We start from the raw sequence: 13,593 nt of genomic DNA, 5'->3' as shown, positions 1-13,593 counted from the left end.
GGGAGTGGGAAAATCCACGCTTGGGTGGAGCGAGGGGGCTTTCCTTGCTTTCCCAGGGTGGACTTCCTTTTCTCCGAGCTGTGACCGTCCTGTCTCCCCCGGGGTGGGGATGGTACATCCCACCCTCCTCACATTCCCGCCCCTCCTCCCCGGTGGGAGTCACGGCACTGCCGCCATCTTGGCACGTCAGGTTGAGGGAAAAAGCCAAACCCTGGCTTTGGGGACCCCGAATAGGGCGACTCTCTCGTGGTAGACAGCGAGACCTACCCACACCTCCTCCCCTCCTCTTCCTGCTCCGGCGGGGAGCTTTGAGGCGTGAGGAGGCCTGCTCGGTCCCTGGCAGGCCCGGGGAGGAGGGGCAGGCCGGGGGCGACCGCAGCCTCCCTGAGACGGGCGGTACCACCCGGGCGGGGAGGCCAGGACCGCCTGGGGGCGGGGTGCGGAGCGGGACGGCCTGCTCCCTGGGGCGGGGCGGGGCGGCGGGGAGGCGGGGCGTGGGGCGGACGGAACCACCGGGGCGGGGTGGGGAGGTAACGGGACGGGCGCGACCATGGCGCGGTGAGGGAGCGGGGGTGGGGATCGGTCCCGGGGAGGCCTGGGGCCGCTGGGTTGTGCGCGGTCTCTGCCGCCCCCACTTTCGCCGCCGCCGCCGCCGCCGCCGCCGCCGCCCCGGGCATGTCGTCCAACTGCACCAGCACCACGGCGGTGGCGGTGGCGCCGCTCAGCGCCAGCAAGACCAAGACCAAGAAAAAGCATTTCGTGTGCCAGAAAGTGAAGCTATTCCGGGCCAGCGAACCGATCCTCAGCGTCCTGATGTGGGGGGTGAACCACACGGTAACCTGCTCCCCCACGCGTGCCCCTCCGGGCGCGGCCCCGCGTGCTCCCACGTCCCCGGCCGCCCCCGGCCGTCGCCGCGCGGGCCCGGCCAGTGACGCCTGCATCCCCTCGCCAAGCCACTTGCACGCCCACCCCACCCTTGCGCGCCGTCCGCGCCGGTCGTGCACTCGCTGCGCGCCACGCGAGGCCTGGTGGCTCGTGGTATGCCGTCGTCCCCACCCCCTCCCTTCAGTTCTTCTAGCTTCTGCGCCGCGGTATCCAGGCTCTGGGCAGCCCCCTGGAGCTCAGAGGGAAGGCCTGGGTGCGGTGGAATTGGATTCATCTCCTCGCCCTCCTTTCTCACCTCGCCCCGCCTGCCGCATGTGTTTCCCCTTGTTCTTTACGACTGCCTGCCAGCGCACTGTCCTGTCGACGGGGCTATATGGCACTGGTCTGCCGGAATCTTTCCCGTTCTGGCCGTTTGGTTGGCGCGGCTGCTCTAAGTTTCTCGTCTTTCAGGCCTTCTTGCCCCTGACTGGAAACCGTCCCTGGGTTTCCTTTTTTCCTTCTGAAATAAGGTAGTGGTATTAACTGGAGAAGCACAGTCTTCCTGGAATTCCTCCGCCCGACCACCGACACTTTACCAGGGTCTTCCTGGGTGTGGAAGAAGAGAGAATGGCACCTTTACAGAGGGCTGATTCTAAGGAGGACTACTCATAGTAGAGATGATGTGTCCTCTGGTATTCTGCTATGGTGTTCATGTCAGAGACGGTGACTTCTCATTTATTGAACTTTGTTTTCTGATCCTGAAGGGGGTGAATGGATGGGATTAGGATGAGAGAGAGGACTCCGGGATCTTTGGGATGCTTTGGTATTGTCCAGTAGCCCCTGACAGAAAGTTGGATTCCAGCGCAGCGTTTGAGCTGGATGCCTTTGTTTATATGCTATTTGTTTTGGCTTTTCTTCTTTCCCTTCCAAACATTCGCTCCTTGTCGTCTGACCATTTCATAGTCTGCGTCCCTACCCAGCGATGAGCAGAGGAAGTAAAAGCCCCTGAAACACCAACTGCACCAGCTAAAAGTTTGGAGGGAGAAAGATGAAGCTAATGGTTTTGAATGACTTGGGCTTTCTGCAAAGTTTAATTCTTAGCCTCCTCTGACTTTTCTGAGCACTTGAAATTGTCCACAAGATATTTTGCTCTGCCTTGGTAGAAGAGCCTTTGGCTGGAGATGGATGAATATAGCCTGAGCCAAGGCTTTAGGTCTTTACATCTGGTATGGAAAAGCATGTGTGTATGGTGTATTGTTGTTTCTTGGTCTTGGGCAGCTTATTGTTTTCATTGTCATCATTGGGGTTAGTGAAGGACCTAGCCAGGGTAGGGAGTACTGCTGGTGCAATGCCCAGACCTCCAGGATTTGCTTCCGGCCAGTAGTCCAGCAGGGTTTGTTCCTCCTGCTTTCTGCTGCCTCAGAGGTCATCAGACAACATTGCAAGGGAAGCTGGGTCATCAGAATGTGAACTCTGTGTCCCTGCCTGAAAGTCAATCCTTGATTTTGTTCTGCAGACTGCTTTTCACTAAAAAGTATATCCTGTTTGTGTAGAGAACTAGTAGCGGTCTGAGAGTCAGGAATATGACAGCTAGCCAGAAGGGATATTGGGTCTCTTATTTTACACATGAAAAAATGGAGACCCCAGGTGGAGGACTAGCTTGCCTGTGGTCATGGCCGAAGATGTAGCTTGTTGTCCAGCACCGTAGGGCTGTGCTGGCCAGTGGTGGTGTTTGAGTGGCAGGTCTTGTTATTTTTTGGTTTTCTTTCCCTGTCTGATCTCAGCCTAGTCCCAGGATAGATGGAAATTACGGTCTTGCAAGAGAATCTGAATGTGTGCTGGGGTTGTATGTGCTTGTGCTTGTCAGTTTCTGGGAGTGTGTGTGGAGCTTGCTTTTCTGATAGGCAGGCAATGAGACTGCCCAGATATGAACATCAGGTGGAAAGCCTCTGAATGGCAGATGGAAAGGTGTCTGATTCCAACTGTCTTGCCATGACCTGTTGGACAAAGCTGTCTCTTTCTTTCTTTGCTAACTTTAAGAATGCTCATTTGAGGGCTCACTAATAGGCATTCACTTTAAGCATGACCCATGCTTGTGGACATCATGAGCATGCACCTCAGGAGAAATGCACTGAGCCACAGCTGCCCTCCACAGGCTGAGCTTCTGAGGTCAGTTAGTCCTGAATTTTATTGCTTCTTCTTGGCCTGCAATAAGATCTAGTACTTAAGTGTTCTGATCTGGGAAATGCAGATACCTCCCCAGAAGAAGAGTGTAAAATCTCTCTAGGGCAGGGGTTCTTAACAAGGGGTCCACGAGCTTGAATTGAAATTTAAAAATTTAAAAAAATCCTTGTGGGGACATGTTGGTGTGGGTGTGTTATATTTAGTAAATAATACACAGTGAATGTGGACTTAGTAAGGGGTCCATGGTTTTCCACTTGACTGGCAAATGGGTCCATGGAATAAAAAAGGTCTATGGGATCAGGGCTACACTGTTTCTTGGGAGCTTACCTTCCTTCACAAGACCACTGTTGCAACTTTTTGAAATCGAATAAGACTTCAGATAACTACCTTTTCTTTGACTCTTTAGGTTCACACCCAATCGGGCAGTTTGGCCATGATGGTCCATAGCTAATGATGTATGAGATATGAAGGATGGATATGTCTTTATGTCTTTATCTACAGCAAAGGCCAGTTACTCTGTCATGAGGTGGTTGTTTTACTTGTGGGTGGAAAAAGAGGCCATTGAGCTTCTCTCCAGGATAATAGATGCAGCCTGTAGACTTTGTGGAGGAAGAGTATAGGAAATGAGAGAAATCAGAAGACTTTGGACCTGTCAGGGGAAAACTGTAAAGAGAGAAAACCAGGGTGTTAGTGGATGAGATACAGTTCAGGGGGTCTAGAGTTAGAGAAGAGATGACCTCAGAGAAGAGAATGGAGAACAGGAGAGACAGACCTGGCTTGATACCTGTTGGCCACTTTAGAAGCCAGGTATGTATGAAACCTCATCCAGGTGATCAGAAGGAGTAGGAGCAGTTGATGTCAACTCCATGTTGAACAGTCCCGTTAAACAGACTGTTTTCCAAAGCAGCTCTGCCATTTTATGTTCCTACCAGCAGTGTATGAGGGTTCCAATTTCTCCACTACCTCACCAACATTTGTTATTGTCTATCATTTTTTTATTATAGCCATCCTAGTGGGTGTGAGTTGGTATCTCATGATTTTGATTTGCATTTCTCTGATAGATGATGATGTGGAACATCTTTTCATGTGCTTATTGGCCATTTGTATGTTTTCTTTGGAGAAATATCTATTCAGATCCTTTGCCTGTGTTTTAATTGGGTTATTTTGTTTTTATTATTGAGTTGTAAGAGTTCTTTATACCTTCTAGATGTAAGTCCCTTGTAAGATGTATGATTAGTAAATACTTTATCCCATTCTGTGACTTTTTTACTTTCTCAGTGGACTCTATTGAAGTACAGACATTTTAATTTTCATGAAGTCCAATTTGTTTTTTGTGCTTTTGGTATCATATCTAACCCAGGGTCACAAAGGTTTACTCCTTTATTTTCTTCCAATAATTTTTATAATTTTAGCTCTTACCTTTAGCTTTTTGGTCCATTTTAAGTTAATTTTTGTATATAGTGTGAGGAACAGATTTTTTCTGAAGTCTGCTTACTTCTTCTCCTACATTCATTCCCCATGCTGTCCAGGCATTTTCTTTGCTTGCTGCAGACCTAGCACCTCCTTACCTACCTCTTCTCTATTCCTGTTGCTTTAAAAATTGTCAGTAAGTATTTCTGCTCTATTGAGGCCTTTGGGTGAATTTGTCCTTCAGCAGGTCCTCACACCTCATAGTGGAACTCAAGAAGAGAAGGAAAACCCAGATGTAAAAGGGAGGAATAAACGTAGGGGTGGATTTATTGGCATCTGTGGCTCTCTGTTCTCTTTTCTTCTCTGGAAGTCTTGCTTGGATCTTTTTAGTCTTGGGAGTGTGTTTCCCAGCACATCATGTGTTCTAATGGTGGCGCGTAACAAATGATCTCTAGTCCTGTTCAGCCCCTTGCTGAGCTGCGCTGCCAGGGGAAACCTGGGGCGTGTCAGGAAGCTTGCATGCCCAGCCCATACCTCTTGAATAACAGTTCCTAGAAAGGTCATACGGAAGTGGAGGCTTCTAGAATCAGAAGTTCACCAGGCTAGCTCTAGAGACTGAATTTTCTTCTCCAATAGGATAAGCATAGAATGAGCTCTGATCATGTCTCTTCTCTGCTCAGTTGATAGTACACACCATTAATAGTGGGAAATCCAAAAACCATTTACATGGCTGAGACATAACAGACTTTCCATCTGTTATCTTGCATTTAGCCTGATCCTCCAATGAGTTCACATTCCACAAGGGCACTCCTGTTGAAGGTGAGAGAAATTGGCCCAGAAATGGGCTAGATAGTAAAGGAAAGGCAAATCTTCTTAAAGCATTGTTTTTGCTTTTTTTCTTCTTTATTTTTTAAAAAATGTTACATTAAAAATATATGAAGTCCCCGTATACCCCCCACCCCCCTCACCCCACTCCTCCCACATCAACAACCTCTTTCATCATCATGGCACATTCATTTCATTTGGTCAATACATTTTGGAACACTGCTGCACCACATGGACAGTGGTTTACATTGTAGTTGACACTCTCCCCCAGTCCACCCATTGGGCCATGACAGGACGTACAATGTCCAGCATCTGTCCCTGCAGTACCACCCAGGACAACTCCAAGTCCTGAAAATGCCCCCACATCATATCTCTTCTTCCCTCTCCCTTCCCTCAGCAGCTACTGTGGCCACTTTCTCCACATCAGTGCTACAGTTTCTTCTATTACTAATCACAGTAGTTCCATAGTAGAATATCAGTAAGTCCACTCTAATCCATACTTTATTCCTCCAGCCTGTGGACTGGACTGTCCATGTGACAGCCAGGCCCTGAGCCTCAGCAGACTTGCAACTCCTACCTTCTCGTTTATTGGACTTACCCTGGCCAGCTAACAGGGAGGTGAAGAAGGTCATCCACCACACCAGGGAGCCAAGAGTGCCTACAACTGCAAGCAGGAGAATTGCATCCATCATCCATGTGGAATCTAAGCCCCCTCTTGATATAGAGGTGGAATGGACATAACCATCCCAGGGTCTACAGGCTGGAGGAATAGAATATGGATTAAAACATTGTTTTAGTCATGACCTTTCATGCTTCAAACTTTTAGTTGCACCCCCTTGTCTACCAAATAAGTACATTCTTCCCTCCCTGGCCTTTCAGACTTTGTAGTCTGGTCAGAACCTCGATAGCTAACTTAAATCTTTTCCACTCCTCCAGATTGTGAGCCTTTGGCATGGTCACCCCAGCTTTGTTGCCTTTGTCCTTCTAGTATTCACCATCCTGCAGTCCCTAGCTCCCTCCTTTTTCCATCATCCTTTCCTCCATCTAACATTTATTGAGCAATTACTATGGGCTAGTCATTGTCCTAGGGACATAAAAATGGGTAAGGTAGAGTCTCTTCCTTCTAGGGGCTCATAGCCTACTGGAGAGATCAGACATGTAAACAAATAATTATCCATATTTAGGATGTAAAGATGTACAGAGGAATATGTTCTTAATTCAACCTAGGAGTGACAGGAGTTCTTAGAGAAGAAGTACCATCAGCCAGATCTTGAATGATTCTCTCAGGCTTAGTAGGATAGAGACAAGGAATGGAAATGCAACCTCAGTCAGGGTAGCTATTCATAGGAAGGATTGTACGATACAATATAGAGCCCAAGTTTGACACTAAGTTTCTGCACATGCTATGTGGCTTTCAGCATCTCTGAACCTCTTTTGCCAAATCAAATTAATTACACTTTACATGACTATTGTAAGTATTAGAAGTAATAGCATAAAATAGGCATATGTGATATCTATACTAATATAGTATAAAGTACTGGCCACTTACAGGCATTCAATAAATGGAAGCAGCTGTTGTCCATTAATAAATAATAAATAATAAAGGCCATTCACCTGCCTTTCTGGTATAATCTCCCTCCACTATTTATTACCTCTGTACTACCCTGCTGTCTTCCTGCATCCTCCCCACTCGTTTCCCCCCACCCATTCCTAAAATGGACAATGTAATCACAAGTCTGAGGCTTGGTTCTGACTGTTCCCATGGCCTAGAATTCCCTTCCTCTCATCTGCTTGGAGAACTACCATCCTAGGCCTTACTCAAATGTAGTTCTCAGTAGCTGCTTCTGGCTTCTTACTCCCACTCCTAGGCAGACTCAATCATTTTTTTTTTTTTAAGATTTATTTTTATTTATTTCTCCCCCTTCCCCCCTGTTCTCTGCTCCATGTTCATTTGCTGTGTATTCATCTGTGTCCACTTGCAGTGTCAGGTGGCACTGGGAAACTGCGTCTCTTTTTGTTGCATCATCTTGCTGTGTCAACTCTCCATGAGTGTGGTGCCACACCTGGGCAGGCTGTGCTTTTCTTTCACGTGGGGCGGCTCTCCTTGCAGGGCACCCACCTTGCCCGTGGGGCACCCCTGTGTAGGGGTGCCCCTGCATGGCACAGCATTCCTTGTGCACAGCAGTACTGTGTGTGGGCCAGCTCACCACACAGGTCAGGAGGCCCTGGGGATCGAACCCTGGACCCTCCATATGGTAGGTGGACACTCTATCAGTTGAGCCACATCTGCTTCCATCATTCATTTCTTAATCTGTTTTTCCATCCCCCTTTATATGTAACCAATATAGCACTCATCACATTGTATTAGAGCGATTTGTCATCTGTCTTCCCAGCTAAATGGAGACCAGATCTTTTCAGTAGTCCCAGCCTCTAGCACAATACTGGCATATAGTAAGGCTCTCAATACATTGAGAAGTTTGGCAGAATCTGAGCCTGAACAGGAAGGGCCTTGAATGTTAGGCTAAGGAGTTAAAACTTTACTGTGAGGTTGATGAGGAGTCATGGAAGAATTTTAAGCTGGGGTGTAACATGATCTTGTAGATTCTTCTAGTAGTCCAGTGCTGTTGGCAGGTGCTCAGAGAAGCATTAGGTGCCCTGTCTATAGCCTGGTGTATAAGGGCTGTGGGAGTCTGGCTCTGATCATGCCCTACTCTCCTCTGAAACTCTGAACGTGCTCTGGATGCCTATCCTTGTATTTACACTTAACTGAAAACTGCTTTGATTTCAAATTTCACTGTGTCATGGGTTTGTCTCAGCAACCCGTTAGGTAGGTAAGTGATAGATCTCCTATTTCCTTTGTGTGTACAACCCTTTCTCCCCTCTCCTCCTACACAGAATGAAACATGCAATAGGTATTTCAATAAGTGCTTGTTCAATTGAAATTGCATAGAACTCTGGGGATATAAAACTTAGCACAACTAAAAAAATATATTTAGAGAGAGTGAACCATTTATATGTGGCCCAGTGGAAATGAGAGGTGAATGCCTAAGAGTCTCTCATTCAGATACATGAATTATTCAACATATTATCCAAGTTAGAAGTTGCTGATATTCAGTTGCATAATCAAGAATAGAGATGACATGATTACTGAAAGCTGAACAACTTACAACCATTCACACTGCGCTGCACCAAGGATTATAGAGAACAAATAAATAGAGCATTCCTGAATAGCTCCTGTTGGAATAACTCATTCTGCCAAAGGGCAGTTGGACCCTCTCAAGCATGTGTTTTAGTCTTTTCTAGCTTACCCAGTATCAAGCCCTGGCCTTAGCACCAAGCCTGGATTTTGGACTAGCCCAGAATCAATTTATAGCATATATATCTGGGTATAAAACTATATCTTTGAGCCCTGAACCTCTTTGTCCCTATTTCCCCTTTAATTTTCAGAGCCAGGCTTGATATGTCTGGAAAAAGGAAGTGGGATGGCCACCATGAATTGTTTCTGTTGGCAGAAAAACAAGGAAGTGGAATTATTTCCTCTGTAGGCGCAGATTTAACAATCAGATTCTCTTGTGAGCACCCCTGGTATGGAAACTGGCATGTTGGCTGTTTTTTTCTCTGTTTTCTTTTGTTTTCTTTTTTTCCAGCTGTGCAGAGGGTTAGCCAATGGAGGGCATCACAGACTTGGATGCTGGGAGCCTTTTAAATTTTTCTTTTTTTTTAAGATTTATTTTTTATTTATTTCTCTTCCCTCCCGCCTCCCCCCCAATTGTCTGCTTTCTGTGTCCATTCACTGTGTGTTCTTCTGTGTCCCCTTGTATTCTTGTCAGCGGCACCCAGAATCTGTTTCTCATTTTTGTTGCATCATCTTGCTGTGTCAGATCTCTGTGTGTGTGGCGCCATTCCTGGGCAGGCTGCACTTTTTTCGCACTGGGCGGCTCTCCTTATAGGGTGCACTCCTTGCGCGTGGGGCTCCCCTACGCGGGGGACACCCCTGGGTGGCACGGCACTCCTGCACGCATCAGCACTGCGTGTGGGCCAGCTCATCACATGGGTCAGGAGGCCCTGGGTTTGAACTTTGGACCTCCCATGTGGTTGGTGGATGCCCTATCCGTTGGGCCAAATCCACTTCCTGCAGCCTTTTAAAACAACTTTATTGAGAAATAAGTTACTTAAAATGCACACATTTTAGGTGTGCAGTTTGATGAAATCCAATAAATGTATATACTCCATCACTCCAGGCAACAAAGAGAACATTTCTACCACCTTGAAAAGTTCTCTCGTGTTCCTGTAGTTATCTCCCCAACCCAACCCAGGCAGCCTCTTGTCTGGTTTCTTCCACTACAGATTCCTGTTCTAAACTTTCATATAAATGGAATCATAAAGTATATACTCTTGAGTCTGTGCCAGTTGGTTTTCTAACTTTTTATTTTTTGAAAAGAAAAAGTAAAACAATCTATATTTGCAGTAGACTTGATTTTTCTATGTATAAAATCACAATGAATTTACCAAAAGTCATCTTGAACAAATAAATGAGTTTAACAAGGTCACAGTATATAAAGTAAATACACAAAAACATCTGTTTTATTTCCATATACTAACAATGAACATTTGGGAATTAAAATGTTTGAAGTAAAAGTGACAGAAGAGGCATGTGTAGAAAGGTCACATCTGAGTCCAACTCCATCACATTCAGGAACACAAACTCCAAAGAGGGCCAACTGACATGGCACTGAACTCCAGAGCCATCTGCCATGACCATAGAACCTGTGGGTCTCTGTAACACTCAGAAGAACCAGTATCTGGGTGGCATCTCCTTTGGCTGTGCGCGTAAGCACGACCCCTCTGATGACCTCCCGACTCTTTTTTGTAGACTCATAGTCATATAAACTCATTTGTCCTTTCCATTTCCCCCTTTTATTCAAGGTCAAAAAGCAGTTTTTTTAACACCTGATATTACATAAAGGCTGAGATACTCTGCTGGTCTGAGATGACCCTTTTATTCAAGGTCTTTTTCTAGTTACATCATCGGCTGGTGCTTGGTATTGATCCCTCTGCGCCAGGGAGGCTCATCCCTGGGAGTCATGTCCCACACTGGGGGAAGGTAATGCAGTTACATGCTGAGTTTGGCTTAGAGAGTAGCCACATTTGAGCAACATCGAGGCTCTCAGAAGGTAACTCTTAGCTACCCTGCAGCTCTAGGCCTAGTTCATATTGCAGGTGCACAGGCTCATAAGCATAGTCATCAATATCAAGGGCTCATTGTTGGACCATCCTTCTTTATTGGTCTTTGCCATTGCACTTGGGGGATTGTTGCTGTTCCATTGGGGAATGCGATAGAGCTTCCCTGGCTAGGAACTCAGCACTCCCTCAGTTGTTGTTTTTTAATTGTAGCCACTATGAAAATATCCAAACATTTTTATGTACCCTATATACATGCCCTGGAGAACTCCCTCCCAACCATGTGTCCCCCACTTTTACTGGACCTGTGGTTGGTGCTGGGGTTGGTGTATACTCAGGAGACCTGAATCTCTGGACTGTCCGTGTGACAGCCAGGCCCTGAGCCTCAGCAGTCTTACAACTCCTACCCTCTGGTTTATTGGACTTACCCAGGGCAGTGAACAGGGAGGTAAGGAAGGTCAACCACCACACCAGGAAGCCAAGAGTGCCTACAACTGCAAGCAGGAGAATTGCACCCATCATCCATGTGGAATCTAAGCCCCCTCTCGATATAGAGGTGGAGTGGACATAACCATCCCAGGGTCCACAGGCTGGAGGAATAGAGTATGGATTAGAGTGGATTTACTGATATTCTACTATGGAACTATAGTGATTAGTAATGGAAGAAACTGTAGCACTGATGTGGAGAAAGTGGCCACAGTAGCTGCTGAGGGTAGGGAGAGGGAAGAAGAGATATGATGTGGGGGCATTTTCAGGACTTGGAGTTGTCCTGGGTGGTACTGCAGGGACAGATGCTGGACAATGTACGTCCTGTCATGGCCCACTGGGTGGACTGGGGGAGAGTGTAAACTACAATGTAAAGCATTATCCATGTGGTACAGCAGTGCTCTAAAATGTATACACCAAATGCATGAATGTCCCATGATGATGAAAGAGGTTGTTGATTTGGGAGGAGTGGGTGGGGGGGTATGTAGAGACCTCTTATATTTTTAAAATGTAATATTTTAAAAAATAGAAAAACAAAATAAACAAAATACAAAAAACAAAAAAGAAAAAAATTCCAAATGAAAAAAAAGTGTTTGAAGTAACATGATGGCAGTTTTAAAAACATGAATTATTTAGACTTAAATCTACCCGAATATGTGTGAGGTCTGCATGCTGAAAACCCTAAAACAGATGAAATAAATCAAAAAGGCTTATATATGTGGGGAGATACGTGATGATCATAGACTGGGAGATTCAATATTGTAATGTCACTTCTCTTCCAAATAACCTACAGATTCAACACAGTTCCAATCAAAATCCTGAAGAATTTTTTTTCCTAGAAATCAACAAGCTTATTTTTAAAAATTATGTGAAATGACAAAGAAACTAGAACAGCCAAATAATTTTTTTAAACTTTTTGTTTTGAAATATTTCAAACTTACAGAAGTTATAAAAATAATACAAACCTCACTCAGAGAACCTGTACCCTCCCAGATACCCAGATCCACTAATTTTAACATTTTGCCATGCTTGCTGTATCATCCATCCATCTCTCCATCTCTCTGTCTGGCTATCCATCCATCCCTCTATCTTATCCGTCTATTCATTTTCTGAACACTTGAGTGTAGGCTGTATACATCTTGCTCCTTAAACATTTAATACTGCCATGTACATTTCTTAAGACCAAGAACATTCACTTATGTAACTACCTTAAGTACAATAAGTTCAAGAAATTTAACTGTGATACAAAGCCCACAGTCTGTTCCAGTTTTTTCATGTGCCCCAATAATGTCCATTTGAGCCTTTTCTCTTCCTTTGTTAAATTCTGTCCAAGATCTTGTATTGCTTCTAAATGTCATTTTCTCTTTAGTGGCGCTTTTTTTTTAAAATGTGGGAACACATATTCAAGGTAAGCTTTCAGATCTCAGCCCCTCCCAAGCATACCATTCCATGGGATTAATCACATTCACAGTGTTGCTGTACCCTCACCACCTTCCATAACTCAGACTCCATCTCCCAAATAAAAACCCTGTACCCATAATGTATGCCAGTCAGTTTTTGCCAGCAGTTTATTGAGTCTCTGTCCCACTGCATCCTTCCCCCCAAACTCCCATGCCTTCCTTGATTTCCCCATGAGTAAATTGGATCTTTCACCGACTCTGGGAAAATGTGGTTTCCTAGGCTCAGTTATTGCATTAACTTGAACTTCCTCTACCCTCTGGCATTTCTAAAGAAGAAAATTTGAAACATAAAAGGGGCAGCAAATTAAATGCCATTTTCCCCATTTATACTCCTGAAGGAGTCCTAATGACTCTAGGTTATTCCCTCACTGCCACATGGGGCCTCATTGAGATAATAGGATTTTGGAAGGAAAGTATCTGGGAGACACAAGGTTGTGCCCCGACCCCTCCCCCCATCCATTAAGTCAGGACTAAGGTTTCCTCTGTAAATCCTGAATGCATTAGCGGCAACTGGGTTGAGGGTCAAATGTCAAATACTCTGCTGTGATGGGAGAGGACATCTGTGGCTAATCAGACCACTAATTGACTAAGCTGGGGGTGGGGAAGGGTAAGGTCTGCCCTCTCAGCTCCACACCAGTGGGAACCCAGCTCCCTGTCCAGGGTCCAGCTCCCTGAAGAGGGATGAAAGGCAGCGAGGGTTGTTTGCAGTAGGGATGAGGCGTGCTGCCCCATCTTCCCAGGGTCAGCTGAAGGCAGGGTCTGAGCTTGAGGAACTGGTCCTGCTTCCATCAGGAGGGTCAGAGAGAACCAGTGGCCAGATTGCTACCTCTTTTGCTCACTTCAAAGTTAATCCTTTGGGAAGCGGATGTGGCTCAAGCAATTGGGCTCCTGGCTACCATATGGGAGGTCCAGGGTTCAACTCTCGGGGTCTCCTGGTGAAGGCAAGCTGGCCCGCACAGAGTGCTGGCACGAGTGGAGTGCTGACCTGTGCAGAGAGCTGGCACAGCAAAATGATGCAGCAAAAAGAGACAAGACACAGAGGAGAGACAATAAGAGACACAGCAGACCAGGGAGCTGAGGTGGTGCAAGAGACTGAGCACCTCTCTCCCACTCCAGCAGGCCCCAGGATCAGTTCCTGGTGCCGCCTACAGAGAAGACAAGCAGACAACAGAAGGACGCACAG

At 46.2% G+C, this 13,593-nt stretch overlaps 1 protein-coding gene across 1 annotated transcript in view; it reads left to right on the top strand.

Annotated features, from left to right (window-relative positions):
* Positions 1–489: 489 nt before the first annotated feature.
* Positions 490–13,593, top strand: part of PIP4K2B (phosphatidylinositol-5-phosphate 4-kinase type 2 beta) — a 28,937-nt gene continuing 15,833 nt past the window's right edge. The window contains exon 1 of the mRNA XM_004454932.2: positions 490–834. Coding sequence (XP_004454989.2) covers positions 676–834 — 159 coding nt within the window. The 5' untranslated portion in view covers positions 490–675. The remainder of the gene's footprint in view (positions 835–13,593) is intronic.

The sequence above is a fragment of the Dasypus novemcinctus genome, chromosome 21, assembly GCF_030445035.2.
Source record: "Dasypus novemcinctus isolate mDasNov1 chromosome 21, mDasNov1.1.hap2, whole genome shotgun sequence".
Taxonomy (NCBI): Eukaryota; Metazoa; Chordata; class Mammalia; order Cingulata; family Dasypodidae; genus Dasypus; species Dasypus novemcinctus.
This window is presented reverse-complemented; position numbering and strand designations above follow the sequence as displayed.